The 19,275-nt window shown below is 48.7% G+C and overlaps 1 protein-coding gene across 1 annotated transcript in view; it reads left to right on the top strand.

Annotated features, from left to right (window-relative positions):
* The window catches only part of TBX15 (T-box transcription factor 15), a 161,569-nt gene that overhangs the window by 107,671 nt on the left and 34,623 nt on the right, over positions 1–19,275 (top strand). Inside the window, exon 2 of the mRNA XM_077293608.1 lies at positions 12,295–12,511. Coding sequence (XP_077149723.1) covers positions 12,295–12,511 — 217 coding nt within the window. The remainder of the gene's footprint in view (positions 1–12,294; positions 12,512–19,275) is intronic.

Genomic DNA, 19,275 nt, shown 5'->3' with positions numbered 1-19,275 from the left:
ACCATCTCATATCCCCTTTTTTGGGGCATATTCCACACTACTAATGTTAGTAGTGTGTATGTGCAAAATTTGGGCGCTGTAGCTTGTAAAATAAAGGGTTAAATTGTGGAAAAAATTGGCGTGGGCTCCCGCACAATTTTCTCCGCCAGAGTGGTAAAGCCAGTGACTGAGGGCAGATATTAATAGCCAGGAGAGGGTCCATGGTTATTGCCCCCCCCTGGCTACAAACATCTGCCCCCAGCCACCCCAGAAAAGGCACATCTGGAAGATGCGCCTATTCTGGCACTTGGCCACTCTCTTCCCACTCCCGTGTAGCGGTGGGATATGGGGTAATGAAGGGTTAATGTCACCTTGCTATTGTTACCTTGCTACACACACACATTATTACAAAGTATTTTAATGAAATAAAGACACAGGTTGTTGTAATATTTTATTATACTGGTAATCCACCTGAAGATCCTCGTTCTGTAACAAAGGAAAAATAAAAAAACAACAATATCTCATACCTTCCGTCGCTCAGATCAAGTCCCACAAAGTAAATCCATCTGAAGGGGTTAAATCATTTTACAGCCAGGAGCTCTGCTAAAGCAGTGCTCGTGCCTGTAAAACCCCCAGGGAATGAATGGAAAGTGGGGTGACCTGTAGTTACCTTGAGTCGCGGTGAGGCGCCCTCTGCTGGATGTCCTCATATGAACTCGAGCGTGGGAACTTTACCAAGGCTCCAGTTCATGAGGACATCCAGCAGAGGGTGCATCACCGCAACTCAAGGTAACTACAGGTCATTCTCCTGCAATCCATTCATTCCCCGGGGGTTTTACAGGCAAGAGCACTGCTTTAGCAGAGCTCCTGGTTGTAAAATGATTTAACCCCTTCAGATGGATTTACTTCGTGGGACTTGATCTGAGCGACGGAAGGTATGAGATATTGTTTTTTTATTTTTCCTTTGTTACAGAACGAGGGTCTTCAGGTGGATTACCAGTATAATAAAATATTACAACACCCTGTGTCTTTATTTCATTAACCCCTTCCCGACATGTGACGGTATAGTACGTCACATGTCGGGACCCCCGCTTTGATGTGCGCTCCGGCGGTGAGCGCACATCAAAGTCGCGACATGTCAGCTGTTTTTTACAGCTGACATGTGCGCGCAATAGCGGCGGGTGAAATCGCGATCACCCGCCGCTATTAACTAGTTAAATGCCGCTGTCAAACGCAGACAGCGGCATTTAACTACCGCATCCGGCCGTGCGGCCGGATATGAGCGCATCGCCGACCCCTGTCACATGATCGGGGGTCGGCGATGCTCCTCCATTGTAACCATAGAGGTCCTTGAGACCTCTATGGTTACTGATTGCCGGTGGCTGTGAGCGCCCCCCTGTGGTCGGCGCTCACAGCACACCTGCATTTTAGCTACATAACAGCGATCTGATGATCGCTGTTATGTAGCAGAGCCGATCGGGCTGTGCCTGCTTCTAGCCTCCCATGGAGGCTATAGAAGCATGGCAAAAGTAAAAAAAAAAAGTTTTTAAAAATGTGAAAAAAATAAAAAAAACATAAAAGTTTAAATCACCCCCCTTTCGCCCCAATCAAAATAAATCAATAAAAAAAACCAAAAACCTACACATATTTGGTATCGCCGCGTTCAGAATCGCCCGATCTATCAATTAAAAAAAAGCATTAACCTGATCGCTAAATGGCGTAATGAGAAAAAAATTCGAAACGCCAGATTTACGTTTTTTTGGTCGCCACGACATTGCATTAAAATGCAATAACGGGCGATCAAAAGAACGTATCTACACCAAAATGCTATCATTAAAAACGCCAGCTCGGCACGCAAAAAATAAGCCCTCACCTGACCCCAGATCACGAAAAATGGAGACGCTACGAGTATCGGAAAATGGCGCAATTTTGTTTTGTTTTGTTTTTTGCAAAGTTTGGAATTTTTTTTCACCACTTAGGTGAAAAATAACCTAGTCATGTTAGGTGTCTATGAACTCGTAGTGACCTGGAGAATCATAATGGCAGGTCAGTTTTAGCATTTAGTGAACCTAGCAAAATAGGCAAGCAAAAAACAAGTGTGGGATTGCACTTTTTTTGCAATTTCACTGCACTTGGAATTTTTTTCCCGTTTTCTAGTACACGACATGCTAAAACCAATGATGTCGTTCAAAAGTACAACTCGTCCCGCAAAAAATAAGCCCTCACATGGCCAAATTGACGGAAAAATAAAAAAGTTATGGCTCTGGGAAGGAGGGGAGCGAAAAACGAAAACGGAAAAACGGAAAAAGCTCCGGGGGTGAAGGGGTTAAAATACTTTTAAATAATGTGTGTGTTTTATTAACCATTTTGCACTATTGGATTAATAATGGATAGGTGACATAATTGACGCCTCTCCATTATTAACCTGGCTTAATGTCACCTTACAATAGCAAGGTGACATTAACCCTTCATTACCCCATATCCCACCGCTACACGGGAGTGGGAAGAGAGTGGCCAAGTGCCAGAATAGGCGCATCTTCCAGATGTGCCTTTTCTGGTGTGGCTGGGGGCAGATGTTTTTAGCCACGGGGGGGCCAATAACCATGGACCCTCTCTAGGCTATTAATATCTGCCCTCAGTCACTGGCTTTACCACTCTGGCGGAGAAAATTGCGCGGGAGCCCACGCCAATTTTTTCCGCAATTTAACCCTTTATTTTACAAGCTACAGCGCCCAAATTTTGCACATACACACTACTAACATTAGTAGTGTGGAATATGCAAAAAAAAGGGGATATGAGATGGTTTACTGTATGTAATCATGTCTCATATCCTGTCGGGTTTGTGAAAGAGAAAGAAAAAGCCGGCAATTGAATTACCGGCTTTTCACTAACACCGCTGCGTATTTCTTGCAAGTCACACTGCAGGTCCGTGTGTAATCCGTATTTTTCTCGCCCCCATAGACTTTCATTGGCGATTTTTTTGCGCAATACGGTGACAAACGCAGCATGCTGTGATTTTCTACTGCCGTAGAAGACCGTATAATACGGATCCGTAAAATACGGCTGATAGGAGCTTGGACATAGAGAATCGTTGGGCCGTGTGTTATGCGAATTTTACAGGTGTATTTTATGCACTCATATGTCCGTAAAACTCGCCAGTGTGACGCTGGCCTTACTCAGATGATTGTGACAATCACTGTATATGGGGTGTATTGTGTATTTCACTGTATACGAGGTGTATTGTGTATTTCACAGTATACGGGGTGTATTATGTATTTCGCTGTATATGGGGTGTATTGTGTATTTCGCTGTATATGGGGTGTCTGGTATATAGGACACTGATGTGTATACAGGACGTAGTGACACTGATCACGGTGGGGCTGATGTGAGGGTGAGGTATGTCCCGGAGGAGGGGGATGAAGCTTCAGCTTGTCCATGTCTGTGACTGATTGCTATGAGAGGGGAGATGGAGCTGCGGAGTAGAGACGTCCGGCTCCAGGCGCACAGCACCGCTTGGGCATAACACCGTGAGGCGCCGCGGTGCTGCTGGCACGGTTGTTTGTGTTCTCTACCCTGGGACATTCCTGTGGCCTTGGGAGGAGCAGCGGCGGCTGTAATGGGATCACATGTGACGTACGTTGGATAATGCAGAGCTCCAAATTATCAGCGCCCGGCAGTCTAAACAACAGTCGCACTCAAAGAAAGGTTTTCAGAGTTTTGATTTGACTGAAAAACGTGGTTTTCTTTATTACAAACACCAAAATAAAGGTATCACCGCAGTGTTTCAAGGTACAGTCATGGCCAAAAGTATTGACACCCCTGCAATTCTGTCAGATAATACTCAGTTTCTTCCTGAAAATGATTGCAATCACAAATTCTTTGGTATTATCTTCATTTAATTTGCCTTAAATGAAAAAACACAAAAGAGAATGAAGCAAAAAGCAAAACATTGATCATTTCACACAAAACTCCAAAAATGGGCTAGACAAAAGTATTGGCACCCTCAGCCTAATACTTGGTTGCACAACCTTTAGCCAAAATACCTGCGACCAACCGCTTCCGGTAACCATCAATGAGTTTCTAACAATGATCTGCTGGAATTTTGGACCATTCTTCTTTGGCAAACTGCTCCAGGTCCCTGATATTTGAAGGGTGCCTTCTCCAAACTGCCATTTTTAGATCTCTCCACAGGTGTTCTATGGGATTCAGGTCTGGACTCATTGCTGGCCACCTTAGAAGTCTCCAGTGCTTTCTCTCAAACCATTTTCTAGTGCTTTTTGAAGTGTGTTTTGGGTCATTGTCCTGCTGGAAGACCCATTACCTCTGAGGGAGACCCAGCTTTCTCACACTGGGCCCTACATTATGCTGCAAATTTTTTTGGCAGTCTTCAGACTTCATAATGCCATGCACACGGTCAAGCAGTCCAGTGCCAGAGGCAGCAAAGCTACCCCAAAACATCAGGGAACCTCCGCCATGTTTGACTGTAGGGACCGTGTTCTTTTCTTTGACAGCCTCTTTTTTTCTCCTGTAAACTCTATGTTGATGCCTTTGCCCAAAAAGCTCTACTTTTGTCTCTTCTGACCAGAGAACATTCTTCCAAAACGTTTTAGGCTTTTTCAGGTAAGTTTTGGCAAAGTCCAGCCTGGCTTTTTCATGTCTCGGGGTAAGAAGTGGGGTCTTCCTGGGTCTCCTACCATACAGTCCCTTTTCATTCAGACGCCGACGGATAGTACGGGTTGACACTGTAGTACACTCGGACTGCAGGGCAGCTTGAACTTGTTTGGATGTTAGTCGAGGTTCTTTATCCAACATCCGCACAATCTTGCGTTGAAATCTCTTGTAAATTTTTCTTTTCCGTCCACATCTAGGGAGGTTAGCCACAGTGCCATGGGCTTTACACTTCTTGATGACACTGCACACGGTAGACACAGGAACATTCAGGCCTTGGAGATGGACTTGTAGCCTTGAGATTGCTCATGCTTCCTCACAATTTGGTTTCTCAAGTCCTCAGACAGTTCTTTGGTCTTCTTTCTTTTCTCCATGCTCAATGTGGTACACACAAGGACACAGGACAGAGGTTGAGTCAAGTTTAATCCATGTCAACTGGCTGCAAGTGTGATTTAGTTATTGCCAACACCTGTTAGGTGCCACAGGTAAGTTACAGGTGCTGCTAATTACACTAATTAGAGAAGCATCACAGGATTTTTCGAACAGTGCCAATACTTTTGTCCACCCCCTTTTTTATGTTTGGTGTGGAATTATATCCAATTTGGCTTTAGGACAATTCTTTTTGTGTTTTTTTCATTTAAGACAAATTAAATGAAGATAATAATACCAAAGAATTTATCTTTGCAATCATTTTCAGGAAGAAACTGAGTATTATATGACAGAATTGCAGGGGTGTGAATACTTTTGGCCATGACTGTAGGTAACGTTTCGACCCACAGGGTCTTTTTCAAACCTTACTTTTGATTGTAGGAGCAGAGTGGAGGGCAAAGGTCCCTGGATGGGTGTAGGAGTCCCGTTCGGGGCTATGGCAGCGAAAGTAATGGTGTCTGCGGTGATACCTTTATTTTGGTGTTTGTAATAAAGAAAACCACGTTTTTCAGTCAAATCAAAACTCTGAAAACCTTTCTTTGAGTGCGACTGTTGTTGTATGACTATAGTCTGGAGTATCCCTCCATGTTCAGTCTGCACCACCAGTAGCGAGAGTGCACGTCTTGTTCTTTAAACGGCAGTCTAAACATCCCGTAACCTGTCCCAGACGGGTCACAGCGGGCGTCAGAGGAGAATCCGAGCACGAGTCCGGAGGTCCAGCCAGGTAGTGGCCAGACGGTAGGGGACCGTGGGTGTGAAGGAGATCACTTAGAGGAGCGTCAGTCCCACAGTCCCCCAGATATCTGTCCATGTACTAAGGGGACCGTGGGTGTGAAGGAGATCACTTAGAGGAGCGTCAGTCTCACAGTCCCCAGATATCTGTCCGTGTACTAAGGGGACCGTGGGTGTGAAGGAGATCACTTAGAGGAGCGTCAGTCCCACAGTCCCCCAGATATCTGTCCATGTACTAAGGGGACCGTGGGTGTGAAGGAGATCACTTAGAGGGGCGTCAGTCTCACAGTCCCCAGATATCTGTCCGTGTAGTGTGGGGACCGTGGGTGTGAAGGAGATCACTTAGAGGAGCGTCAGTCTCACAGTCCCCAGATATCTGTCCGTGTACTAAGGGGACCGTGGGTGTGAAGGAGATCACTTAGAGGAGCGTCAGTCCCACAGTCCCCCAGATATCTGTCCATGTACTAAGGGGACCGTGGGTGTGAAGGAGATCACTTAGAGGAGCGTCAGTCTCACAGTCCCCAGATATCTGTCCGTGTAGTGTGGGGACCGTGGTCACGGGGGGGCAAATCACCAGATCAAGATGATTACAATCCTGATTGAAGTCATTACTAACGTGTTTTGGTTGCCATCCTGTTGCTCTCATTACATTGTGTGTGATAACCTGCCTGATGGCAGAAGTGACATCTGCTGAGGAGACCGCCGTCTGCCCGAAGTGCGTGAGAGCTGGTTTTGTCCCCACTTCCACATATACCAGGAAGATGATGGCTCAAAACGCAGTAGCGCTGCTTTCTGCCTGACGTCTTCTGAGGTGACCCGGCCTGTCCTCTGGGACCTGCTCCTACCACCGCTTCTTTTGTCACCTGGAGCTGTCTTCTTTTCTCGATGGCACTGATGATGGGGGATTCAGTCACACAGGCTATTATTATGCAGTCATAAATCGGGTTATGCACAGTTCATTATATACTTCATGGAACACAATAGGCACCAACAGATGACATTAAGTTGCAGATTTATCTTAGATACTTCATATACGGCTTTGAACCGCTGTCAGTAAACACGCCGGACCTCTTTGTCCAGTTACCGTGACCAACCGCACGCCGAACAGTTCATTAATGTCCATGGAGCACAACAAGCACCAACACATAACATTAGGTTGCAGTCTCTAAACATGCTGGACCTTACTCCGTCCAGTTACCATGGGTGACCGCACATTTCATTAACTGACCCCCTGTCAGTGCACACAGTTCCCCATACTCTGGGTTACCTTCCAGGAGCTCCTGCTCCACACGCTGACTCCTGTCAGTACTCTCTCTCCCAGGGAAGCTGCAGAACTGGGATCACCGTCCCGAACAAGGCCTTGCTCACCAGGCCACCTGACAATCCAGATGCTCACATGGACGGTAGCTCCTCCAATGCAGTGCCATCACAGACTCTGCATACATGCCTTTCCATGTGCTCTTCAGGAAGTCCTACTCCCAGGATCTTCCAACTCAGGCCTTCAGATCCAAGGCCTCACCATGTGCTCTTCAGGGATCCGATCCCACTCCCAGGATCTCCCAAAACATAGACCTTCCAGGATCTTACACACAGACCATTCAGGTCCATACACTCTTTACCACAGAGACCATTTGACCACACCATGGTCACATTATGTACCTGTAACCACTCCCATAGGTGGGAGGTGTGTGTGGCTAGTCAGACCCACCCAGCTCTCCAACTAACCCTGCAAGCCACCCTTTACAACTATACAAATACTTGTGGGACTACAGGTCCCATAACAACAACATTACTTCAGGCTTACAGCGCAGACTCCCTCTGTGACACATACTGGCCATTTACAATAATGCCTCCATGTGCATCCTGAGGAGCACATACAGCGCTCCCTAGCTGCAGCATGGGTCACTGCATCACAACATGAAGATGGTTATCTGATGAGGTCGGCTCTAAATGTGTTAGTTGTGGCTTCTTCTTGGTGTGTCCTTCTGAAACGACCGCATCACAATCTGGGATTAGTACACAGATCGCTCACGTTGGCTTGAAATGCGTTGGAGGTGGCTTCTTCTTGGCATCTTCTGAGATGACTCCACGAAAGGTGTTCATTAACATGTAAGAGCAATCGGTACACAAGACAACATCCCAGCCCAGAGTGCGCCAGCTGTGCCTCCTCCGAAGCGCCCCATCAGACATGGCGTAATATCCGTGTATGATAGGAGTCGGATGGTTTGGCTTGAAGCGCGCTGCTCCTTCTTGTTACATGACTCAGTATGGAGGATCTGGTCACAATGTAAGGTCAGCCCTAATGCAGGCAGGACCAAAGGTCATAGTGGCTTAACGCGCGTCGGTGCTGGCTTCTTTTTGCTGTTGCCCTCAGCCTATGGCCAGACGTCAGCACCTTTTATCATTGCTTTAGTAGTAACTGGAGTTTCCCTTTAAGAATTCCCACCCGTGGAGACCTAACATTTCTCACAGCTGAGGGTTTGCTACAGATGTATCCAGCCTGGACAATGTGACGTGTGTTGTGTAGATTGGGGGTCACACGTTGGGGGTATACAGCAGGAGGCATACCCCATGTATACGCCGATCACCCATGAACGTGTCGCCCTGTGGCGCTGACTGCCGGGAGGGAACGCCTGAATAGTCATCACTCTGTCTGCAGCGCTTGGTACCGCTCACTGACTGTGACCAGATGTGGTGACATCACACAACATTGTATCAGGCAGTATTGTACAAGGGGGTGGGGCCCACACATTACGCAATCAGGAGCCCACAAGCCATCGCAGACCGCCAGACAAGGCCTTGGCCCCTCCGAGCCTCTATTATGGAGAGTCTGAATTACTGCAAACATGTATCACTCCAAAATAACTGGGGTCACCACATAACAGGGGTCAGTGTGAACGGTGCGATGATTAAAGGGCTGCACCGCGTCTCTCAGCAATGTACCCCCAAGTTGCATCGTGTCCTACACTCCAATCACTTCCAGAGCTGCACTCACTATTTTATTGTTACATTATGTCTTATCCTCCAGTCACCTCCAGAGCTGCGGTCATTCTTCTGCTGTTACATCGTGTCTTATCCTCCAGTCACCACCAGAGCTGCACTCACTATTCTGCTGTTACATTATGTCTTATCCTCCAGTCACCTCCAGAGCTGCAGTCACTATTCTGCTGTTACATTATGTCTTATCCTCCAGAGCTGCGGTCACTCTTCTGCTGTTACCTCGAGTCTTGTTCTGGGCTCTGGTTACAGCCCCTGTAGGACACTTCTTACTCTGTCCCCGAGGCCTGTGGCTGCAAATATGGCTCTGTGAGATGATGAATCTCTTCACCCTACTTACAATTGGCGACGGTCGCAGATAGCTTAACTCCGCTGCCGGCACACGTTATGAAGAATCCAGAAGAGACTTTGATTTCTTTAAGAATCCTTGTTGAATGCATAAACAGCAGCAGCAGGTAAAAAGACTTTCTTTGAGACAAGCTGAAAGCACATGTGCCTCTAATGAAGCCAAGATGGAGACTGAGACACAGGGAGAAGAAGAAGGAAGTGACATGACACCCAGCAGAGGGAGACAGGGAGACAGAAGGGACAAACTTGATGGAAAGGGAGGATTTCAGCTATGCAAAACACAGGAACACATAGCAACAATATGAGAACTGCAATAAAGCATGTAAAATGTACAGGACAGTCTGTAAAATGTCTCATTCATGGGACATAACACTTCTTCTGTGTGCAGTGCATTATGGCTGTCAGTTCAGAGTTGCTGTATTCCCAGTGACAGAAGAATTATGATTGCAGCTCTGGATGTGGAGGTAGTAGTGTCACCCTGACTTGTAGGGCGGTGCAGGCAGGTAGTAGTGTCACCCTGACCTGTAGGACGGTGCAGGCAGGTAGTAGTGTCACCCTGACCTGTAGGACGGTGCAGGCAGGTAGTAGTGTCACCCTGACCTGTAGGGCGGTGCAGGCAGGTAGTAGTGTCACCCTGACCTGTAGGACGGTGCAGGCAGGTAGTAGTGTCACCCTGACCTGTAGGACGGTGCAGGCAGGTAGTAGTGTCACCCTGACCTGTAGGGCGGTGCAGGCAGGTAGTAGTGTCACCCTGACCTGTAGGACAGTGCAGGCAGGTAGTAGTGTCACCCTGACCTGTAGGACGGTGCAGGCAGGTAGTAGTGTCACCCTGACCTGTAGGATGGTGCAGGTAGTAGTGTCACCCTGACCTGGAGGACGGTGCAGGCAGGTAGTAGTGTCACCCTGACCTGTAGGGCGGTGCAGGCAGGTAGTAGTGTCACACTGAACTGTAGGATGGTGCAGGCAGGTAGTAGTGTCACCCTGACCTGGAGGACGGTGCAGGCAGGTAGTAGTGTCACCCTGACCTGTAGGACAGTGCAGGCAGGTAGTAGTGTCACCCTGACCTGTAGGATGGTGCAGGTAGTAGTGTCACCCTGACCTGGAGGACGGTGCAAGCAGGTAGTAGTGTCACCCTGACCTGTAGGGCGGTGCAGGCAGGTAGTAGTGTCACCCTGACCTGTAGGACGGTGCAGGCAGGTAGTAGTGTCACCCTGACCTGTAGGGCGGTGCAGGCAGGTAGTAGTGTCACCCTGACCTGTAGGACAGTGCAGGCAGGTAGTAGTGTCACCCTGACCTGTAGGACGGTGCAGGCAGGTAGTAGTGTCACCCTGACCTGTAGGACGGTGCAGGCAGGTAGTAGTGTCACCCTGACCTGTAGGACGGTGCAGGCAGGTAGTAGTGTCACCCTGACCTGTAGGATGGTGCAGGTAGTAGTGTCACCCTGACCTGGAGGACGGTGCAGGCAGGTAGTAGTGTCACCCTGACCTGTAGGGCGGTGCAGGCAGGTAGTAGTGTCACACTGAACTGTAGGATGGTGCAGGCAGGTAGTAGTGTCACCCTGGCCTGTAGGGCGGTGCAGGTAGTAGTGTCACCCTGACCTGTAGGGCGGTGCAGGTAGTAGTGTCACCCTGACCTGGAGGACGGTGCAGGCAGGTAGTAGTGTCACACTGAACTGTAGGATGGTGCAGGCAGGTAGTAGTGTCACCCTGGCCTGTAGGGCGGTGCAGGTAGTAGTGTCACCCTGACCTGGAGGACGGTGCAGGCAGGTAGTAGTGTCACCCAGACCTCTAGGACGGTGCAGGCAGGTAGTAGTGTCACCCTGACCTGTAGGGCGGTGCAGGCAGGTAGTAGTGTCACCCTGACCTGTAGGACGGTGAAGGCATGTAGTAGTGTCACCCTGACCTGTAGGACGCTGCAGGCAGGTAGTAGTGTCACCCTGACCTGTAGGGCGGTGCAGGCAGGTAGTAGTGTCACCCAGACCTGGAGGACGGTGCAGGCAGGTAGTAGTGTCACCCTGACCTGTAGGGCGGTGCAGGCAGGTAGTAGTGTCACCCTGACCTGTAGGACGGTGAAGGCATGTAGTAGTGTCACCCTGACCTGTAGGACGCTGCAGGCAGGTAGTAGTGTCACCCTGGCCTGTAGGGCAGTGCAGGTAGTAGTGTCACCCTGACCTGGAGGACGGTGCAGGCAGGTAGTAGTGTCACCCTGACCTGTAGGGCGGTGCAGGCAGGTAGTAGTGTCACCCTGACCTGTAGGACGGTGAAGGCATGTAGTAGTGTCACCCTGACCTGTAGGACGCTGCAGGCAGGTAGTAGTGTCACCCTGGCCTGTAGGGCAGTGCAGGTAGTAGTGTCACCCTGACCTGGAGGGCGGTGCAGGCAGGTAGTAATGTCACCCTGGCCTGTAGGATGGTGCGGGCAGGTAGTAGTGTCACCCTGACCTGTAGGATGGTGCAGGTAGTAGTGTCACCCTGACCTGGAGGACGGTGCAGGCAGGTAGTAGTGTCACCCAGACCTCTAGGACGGTGCAGGCAGGTAGTAGTGTCACCCTGACCTGTAGGGCGGTGCAGGCAGGTAGTAGTGTCACCCTGACCTGTAGGACGGTGCAGGCAGGTAGTAGTGTCACCCTGACCTGGAGGACGGTGCAGGCAGGTAGTAGTGTCACCCTGACCTGTAGGACGGTGCAGGCAGGTAGTAGTGTCACCATGACCTGTAGAGCGGTGCAGGCAGGTAGTAGTGTCACCCTGACCTGTAGGACGGTGCAGGCAGGTAGTAGTGTCACCCTGACCTGTAGGACGGTGCAGGCAGGTAGTAGTGTCACCCTGACCTGTAGGGCGGTGCAGGCAGGTAGTAGTGTCACCCTGGCCTGTAGGGCGGTGCAGGCAGGTAGTAGTGTCACCCAGACCTCTAGGACGGTGCAGGCAGGTAGTAGTGTCACCCTGGCCTGTAGGATGGTGCAGGCAGGTAGTAGTGTCACCCTGGCCTGTAGGGCGGTGCAGGCAGGTAGTAGTGTCACCCAGACCTCTAGGACGGTGCAGGCAGGTAGTAGTGTCACCCTGGCCTGTAGGATGGTGCAGGCAGGTAGTAGGATGCCGGTGGTCTCTTCTCACCTCCTCCTCTGCGTTTCTGCTTCTTCTTGTAGATTCTGAGCAGAGCATGAGCTCGGACACTGAGGTCCTGGCGGAGAGGACATCCTGCTCCTATGAGACCTGCCCGGATTTGGCGCCTTCTCGAGTCCCCGACCCCCAGCCATTATCGGTGTCTTCTATGGATGAGATCCAGGTGGAGCTGCAATGTGCCGACCTCTGGAAAAGGTTCCATGACATCGGGACAGAGATGATCATCACCAAAGCCGGCAGGTGAGCAGGACGCAGAAGCAGCGGACTTTAATGTATGTTTGTAAGGACTTCTGTGTGCTGTAGACTCTGCCTGATTACCTGACACCCAGAGGTGACACGTCCGGTCACTGAGGAGGAGGATGAAGAGCGAGGCCTCTTCCTGATGGCCCAGGAGCCTGGTGTCCTCTTACTGGTGATCTAGTGGAATAACGCATCTTCATGTTGGTGGTGCTCTTGTGATCCAGTGGTGTAATGTACATGATTTGTGATCCGGTGGTGTATCCATGGCCTATGATCCGGTGGTGTAGTATCCATGTCCTGTGATCTGGTGGTGTAGTATCCATGGCTTCTGATCTGGTGGTATAGTATCCATGTCCTGTGAACCGGTGGTATAGTATCCATGTCCTGTGAACCGGTGGTGTAGTATCCATGACTTGTGATCCGGTGGTGTAGTAGCCATGACTTGTGATCCAGTGGTGTACTATCCATGAATTGTGATCCAGTGGTGTAGTATTCATGTCTTGTGATCTGGTGGTGTAGTATCCATGTCCTGTGAACCGGTGGTGTAGTATCCATGACTTGTGATCCGGTGGTGTAGTATCCATGTCTTGTGATCTGGTGGTGTAGTATCCATATCCTGTGATCTGGTGGTGTAGTATCCATGGATTGTGATCCAGTGGTGTAGTATCCATGTCCTGTGAACCGGTGGTGTAGTATCCATGTCTTGTGATCTGGTGGTGTAGTATCCATGTCTTGTGATCCGGTGGTGTAGTATCTATGTCTTGTGATCTGGTGGTGTAGTATCCATGACTTGTGATCTGGTGGTGTAGTATCCATGTCCTGTGATCTGGTGGTGTAGTATCCATGGCTTGTGATCCGGTGGTGTAGTATCTATGTCTTGTGATCTGGTGGTGTAGTATCCATGACTTGTGATCTGGTGGTGTAGTATCCATGTCCTGTGATCCAGTGGTGTAGTGTCCATGACTTGTGATCCAGTGGTGTAGTATCCATGGCTTGTGATCCAGTGGTGTAGTTTCCATGGCTTGTGATCCGGTGGTGTAGTATCCCTGACTTGTGATCCGGTGGTGTAGTATCCATGACTTGTGATCCGGTGGTGTAGTATCCATGACTTGTGATCCAGTCGTGTAGTATCCATGGCTTTTGCTCCAGTGGTGTAGTATCCATGACTTGTGATCCAGTGGTGTAGTATCCATGTCTTGTGATCTGGTGGTGTAGTATCCAAGTCTTGTGATCTGGTGGTGTAGTGTCCATGTCTTGTGATCTGGTGGTGTAGTATCCATGACTTGTGATCCGGTGGTGTAGTATCCCTGTCTTGTGATCTGGTGGTGTAGTATCCATGTCTTGTGATCTGGTGGTGTAGTATCCATGTCTTGTGATCCGGTGGCGTAGTGTCCATAACTTGTGATCCGGGGAGCACGGTGGCTCAATGGTTAACACTGCAGCCTTGCAGCGCTGGAGTCCTGGGTTCAATTCCCACTAAGGACAACATCTGCCAGGAGTTTGTATGTTCTTGCTGTGTTTGCGTGGGTTTCCTCCGGGTTCTCCGGTTTCCTCCCACATTCCAAATACATACTGATAGAGAATCTAGACTGTGAGCTCCATCGGGGACAGTGATGATAATGTGTGTAAAGTGCTGCGGAATATGTTAGCGCTATATAGAAATAAAGATTATTATTATTATTATCCGGTGGTGTAGTGTCCATGACTTGTGATCCGGTGATTTAGTATGAATAACATGTGATCCGGTGATATAGTGTCCATTACTTTTGATCCAGTGGCATAGTATTAATGACTTGTGATCCAGTAATGTTTTGCCTTTGTTTAAGGATCTAGTGTTACAGGTCCTTCTCAAAAAATTAGCATATAGTGTTAAATTTCATTATTTACCATAATGTAATGATTACAATTAAACTTTCATATATTATAGATTCATTATCCACCAACTGAAATTTGTCAGGTCTTTTATTGTTTTAATACTGATGATTTTGGCCTACAACTCCTGAAAACCCAAAAAACCTGTCTCAATAAATTAGCATATCAAGAAAAGGTTCTCTAAACGACCTATTACCCTAATCTTCTGAATCAACTAATTAACTCTAAACACATGCAAAAGATACCTGAGACTTTTAAAAACTCCCTGCCTGGTTCATTACTCAAAACCCCCATCATGGGTAAGACTAGCGACCTGACAGATGTCAAGAAGGCCATCATTGACACCCTCAAGCAAGAGGGTAAGACCCAGAAAGAAATTTCTCCACAAATAGGCTGTTCCCAGAGTGCTGTATCAAGGCACCTCAATGGTAAGTCTGTTGGAAGGAAACAATGTGGCAGAAAACGCTGTACAACGAGAAGAGGTGACCGGACCCTGAGGAAGATTGTGGAGAAGGACCGATTCCAGACCTTGGGGAACCTGAGGAAGCAGTGGACTGAGTCTGGTGTGGAAACATCCAGAGCCACCGTGCACAGGCGTGTGCAGGAAATGGGCTACAGGTGCCGCATTCCCCAGGTAAACAGCGGCAGAAGCGCCTGACCTGGGCTACAGAGAAGCAGCACTGGACTGTTGCTAAGTGGTCCCAAGTACTTTTTTCTGATGAAAGCAAATTTTGCATGTCATTCGGAAATCAAGGTGCCAGAGTCTGGAGGAAGACTGGGGAGAAGGAAATGCCAAAATGCCTGAAGTCCAGTGTCAAGTACCCACAGTCAGTGATGGTGTGGGGTGCCATGTCAGCTGCTGGTGTTGGTCCACTGTGTTTCATCAAGGGCAGGGTCAATGCAGCTAGCTATCAGGAGATTTTGGAGCACTTCATGCTTCCATCGGCTGAAATGCTTTATGGAGATGAAGATTTCATTTTTCAGCACGACCTGGCACCTGCTCACAGTGCCAAAACCACTGGTAAATGGTTTACTGACCATGGTATTACTGTGCTCAATTGGCCTGCCAACTCTCCTGACCTGAACCCCATAGAGAATCTGTGGGATATTGTGAAGAGAAAGTTGAGAGACGCAAGACCCAACACTCTGGATGAGCTTAAGGCCGCTATTGAAGCATCCTGGGCCTCCATAACATCTCAGCAGTGTCACAGGCTGATTGCCTCCATGCCACGCCGCATTGAAGCAGTCATTTCTGCCAAAGGATTCCCGACCAAGTATTGAGTACATAACTGAACATTATTATTTGATGGTTTTTTTGTTTGTTATTAAAAAACACTTTTATTTGATTGGTCGGGTGAAATATGCTAATTTATTGAGACAGGTTTTTTGGGTTATCAGGAGTTGTATGCCAAAATCATCAGTATTAAAACAATAAAAGACCTGACAAATTTCAGTTGGTGGATAATGAATCTATAATATATGAAAGTTTAATTGTAATCATTACATTATGGTAAATAATGACATTTAACACTATATGCTAATTTTTTGAGAAGGACCTGTATATCCATAACATATGCCACGGTGGTGAATTATTCATGGCTTGTGATCCAGTAGGTGAGTTTCTATAATCTATAATTGGTGATCTACTGATTTTGTTTGTATGTTGGAGACCCACTGGTGTCATTTCCAGGTAATCTGATGATCAGGAGCAGATCAGGACGTCTTTATAGACATCAGCCCCCCTTCCTTGCATTGTTGGTATGGTCCACACATGACGTGTAGCCCTGGATGGAGGACAGGGACATTCTATACGTGACAACAGACCTGGCTTTGCCAGAACAGTCTCATGATTTGGGCTTCGTAGCATCTTGCGAAAAGTATTCGTTTCAGGGAAATTGCTGGACAGTTTTTCATTCTTGGGGCCTCAATGTCCCACATTTTGCCATGTAAATGTCGGTAGATATGATAGAAGCTGCAGATACTTCCCAGCTCAGATCTGAGGAGACCTGGAGTCTACAGGAGAAGGCGGCGAGGACGATGTCAGACATCTTGTCATGTGTTTTCTTTACTGAACATGAAGACTGAAGTCTCCGCGTGTTTACAAGGAGGCGAAATGTGGGAGGAATTTTCCCTTAATTTTGGATTTGCTATTAATAGACGTGAAGATGAAATAGAAACTCAATCACTCACAAGGGAGCGCTGCTCTGAGGACAAATCCTAATAAACTGCAGCAGGAATGTTCCCTACGAAAGGGAAGGAGGAATAAGCGGCCACTGCAGAAGGGATATTACATGAAATGCTACAAAGCCGCCGCTCTGTCCGGTCTCCGCGAGATGATTTCTCCTGTCAGCCATGTTGGCTCTTAAATACTTTTTCCCCTGCTGGAAAGATCCCGGATCACTGACGGTGAATGCACGCTCCATGGTCAATGACACAGGAACGACCAGTTGTCACTTAGATTTAAGACAAGGATCCCAACCGATCATATCTCTACCAGTCATAGCCCTACTGATCTGATCCCTACCAATCCTATCCCACACTGATCAGACCCCTACTGATCTCAGCCCTACCAATCCGATCCCACACTGATCAGACCCCTACTGATCTGATCCCTACCAATCAGATCCCACACTGATCAGACCCCTACTGATCTGATCCCTACCAATCAGATCCCACACTGATCAGACCTCTACTGATCTGATCCCTACCAATCCGATCCCACACTGATCAGACCTCTACTGATCTGATCCCTACCAATCCTATCCCACACTGATCAGACCCCTACTGATCTCAGCCCTACCAATCCGATCCACACTGATCAGACCCCCTACTGATCTGATCCCTACCAATCAGATCCCACACTGATCAGACCTCTACTGATCTGATCCCTACCAATCCGATCCCACACTGATCAGACCCCTACTGATCTGATCCCTACCAATCCTATCCCACACTGATCAGACCCCTACTGATCTCAGCCCTACCAATCCGATCCACACTGATCAGACCCCCTACTGATCTGATCCCTACCAATCAGATCCCACACTGATCAGACCTCTACTGATCTGATCCCTACCAATCCGATCCCACACTGATCAGACCCCTACTGATCTGATCCCTACCAATCCTATCCCACACTGATCAGACCCCTACTGATCTCAGCCCTACCAATCCGAACCACACTGATCAGACCCCTACTGATCTGATCCCTACCAATCAGATCCCACACTGATCAGACCCCTACTGATCTCAGCCCTACCAATCCGATCCACACTGATCAGACCCCCTACTGATCTGATCCCTACCAATCAGATCCCACACTGATCAGACCTCTACTGATCTGATCCCTACCAATCCGATCCCACACTGATCAGACCCCTACTGATCTGATCCCTACCAATCCGATCCCGCACTGATCAGACCTCTACTAATCTGATCCCTACCAATCCGATCCCGCACTGATCAGACCTCTACTAATCTGATCCCTACCAATCCGATCCCACACTGATCAGACCCCTACTGATCTGATCCCTACCAATCAGATCCCACACTGATCAGACCCCTACTGATCTGATCCCTACCAATCCGATCCCACACTGATCAGACCCCTACTGATCTGATCCCTACCAATCCGATCCCGCACTGATCAGACCTCTACTAATCTGATCCCTACCAATCCGATCCACACTGATCAGACCCCCTACTGATCTGATCCCTACCAATCAGATCCCACACTGATCAGACCTCTACTGATCTGATCCCTACCAATCCGATCCCACACTGATCAGACCCCTACTGATCTGATCCCTACCAATCCGATCCCACACTGATCAGACCCCCTACTGATCTGATCCCTACCAATCCGATCCCGCACTGATCAGACCTCTACTAATCTGATCCCTACCAATCCGATCCACACTGATCAGACCCCTACTGATCTGATCCCTACCAATCCGATCCCACACTGATCAGACCTCTACTGATCTGATCCCTACCAATCCGATCCCACACTGATCAGACCTCTACTGATCTGATCCCTACCAATCCGATCCACACTGATCAGACCCCTACTGATCTCAGCCCTACCAATCCGATCCACACTGATCAGACCCCCTACTGATCTGATCCCTACCAATCAGATCCCACACTGATCAGACCTCTACTGATCTGATCCCTACCAATCCGATCCCACACTGATCAGACCTCTACTGATCTGATCCCTACCAATCCGATCCACACTGATCAGACCCCTATTGATCTCAGCCCTACCAATCCGATCCACACTGATCAGACCCCCTACTGATCTGATCCCTACCAATCAGATCCCACACTGATCAGACCTCTACTGATCTGATCCCTACCAATCCGATCCCACACTGATCAGACCCCTACTGATCTGATCCCTACCAATCCGATCCCACACTGATCAGACCTCTACTGATCTGATCCCTACCAATCCGATCCCACACTGATCAGACCTCTACTGATCTGATCCCTACCAATCCGATCCACACTGATCAGACCCCTACTGATCTCAGCCCTACCAATCCGATCCACACTGATCAGACCCCCTACTGAACTGATCCCTACCAATCAGATCCCACACTGATCAGACCTCTACTGATCTGATCCCTACCAATCCGATCCCACACTGATCAGACCTCTACTGATCTGATCCCTACCAATCCGATCCACACTGATCAGACCCCTATTGATCTCAGCCCTACCAATCCGATCCACACTGATCAGACCCCCTACTGATCTGATCCCTACCAATCAGATCCCACACTGATCAGACCTCTACTGATCTGATCCCTACCAATCCGATCCCACACTGATCAGACCCCTACTGATCTGATCCCTACCAATCCTATCCCACACTGATCAGACCC

This window comes from Ranitomeya variabilis, chromosome 3 (genome assembly GCF_051348905.1).
Source record: "Ranitomeya variabilis isolate aRanVar5 chromosome 3, aRanVar5.hap1, whole genome shotgun sequence".
Classification (NCBI taxonomy): Eukaryota; Metazoa; Chordata; class Amphibia; order Anura; family Dendrobatidae; genus Ranitomeya; species Ranitomeya variabilis.
The sequence above is the reverse complement of the archived record's forward strand: the minus strand, read 5'-3'. Positions and strand labels throughout refer to the sequence as shown.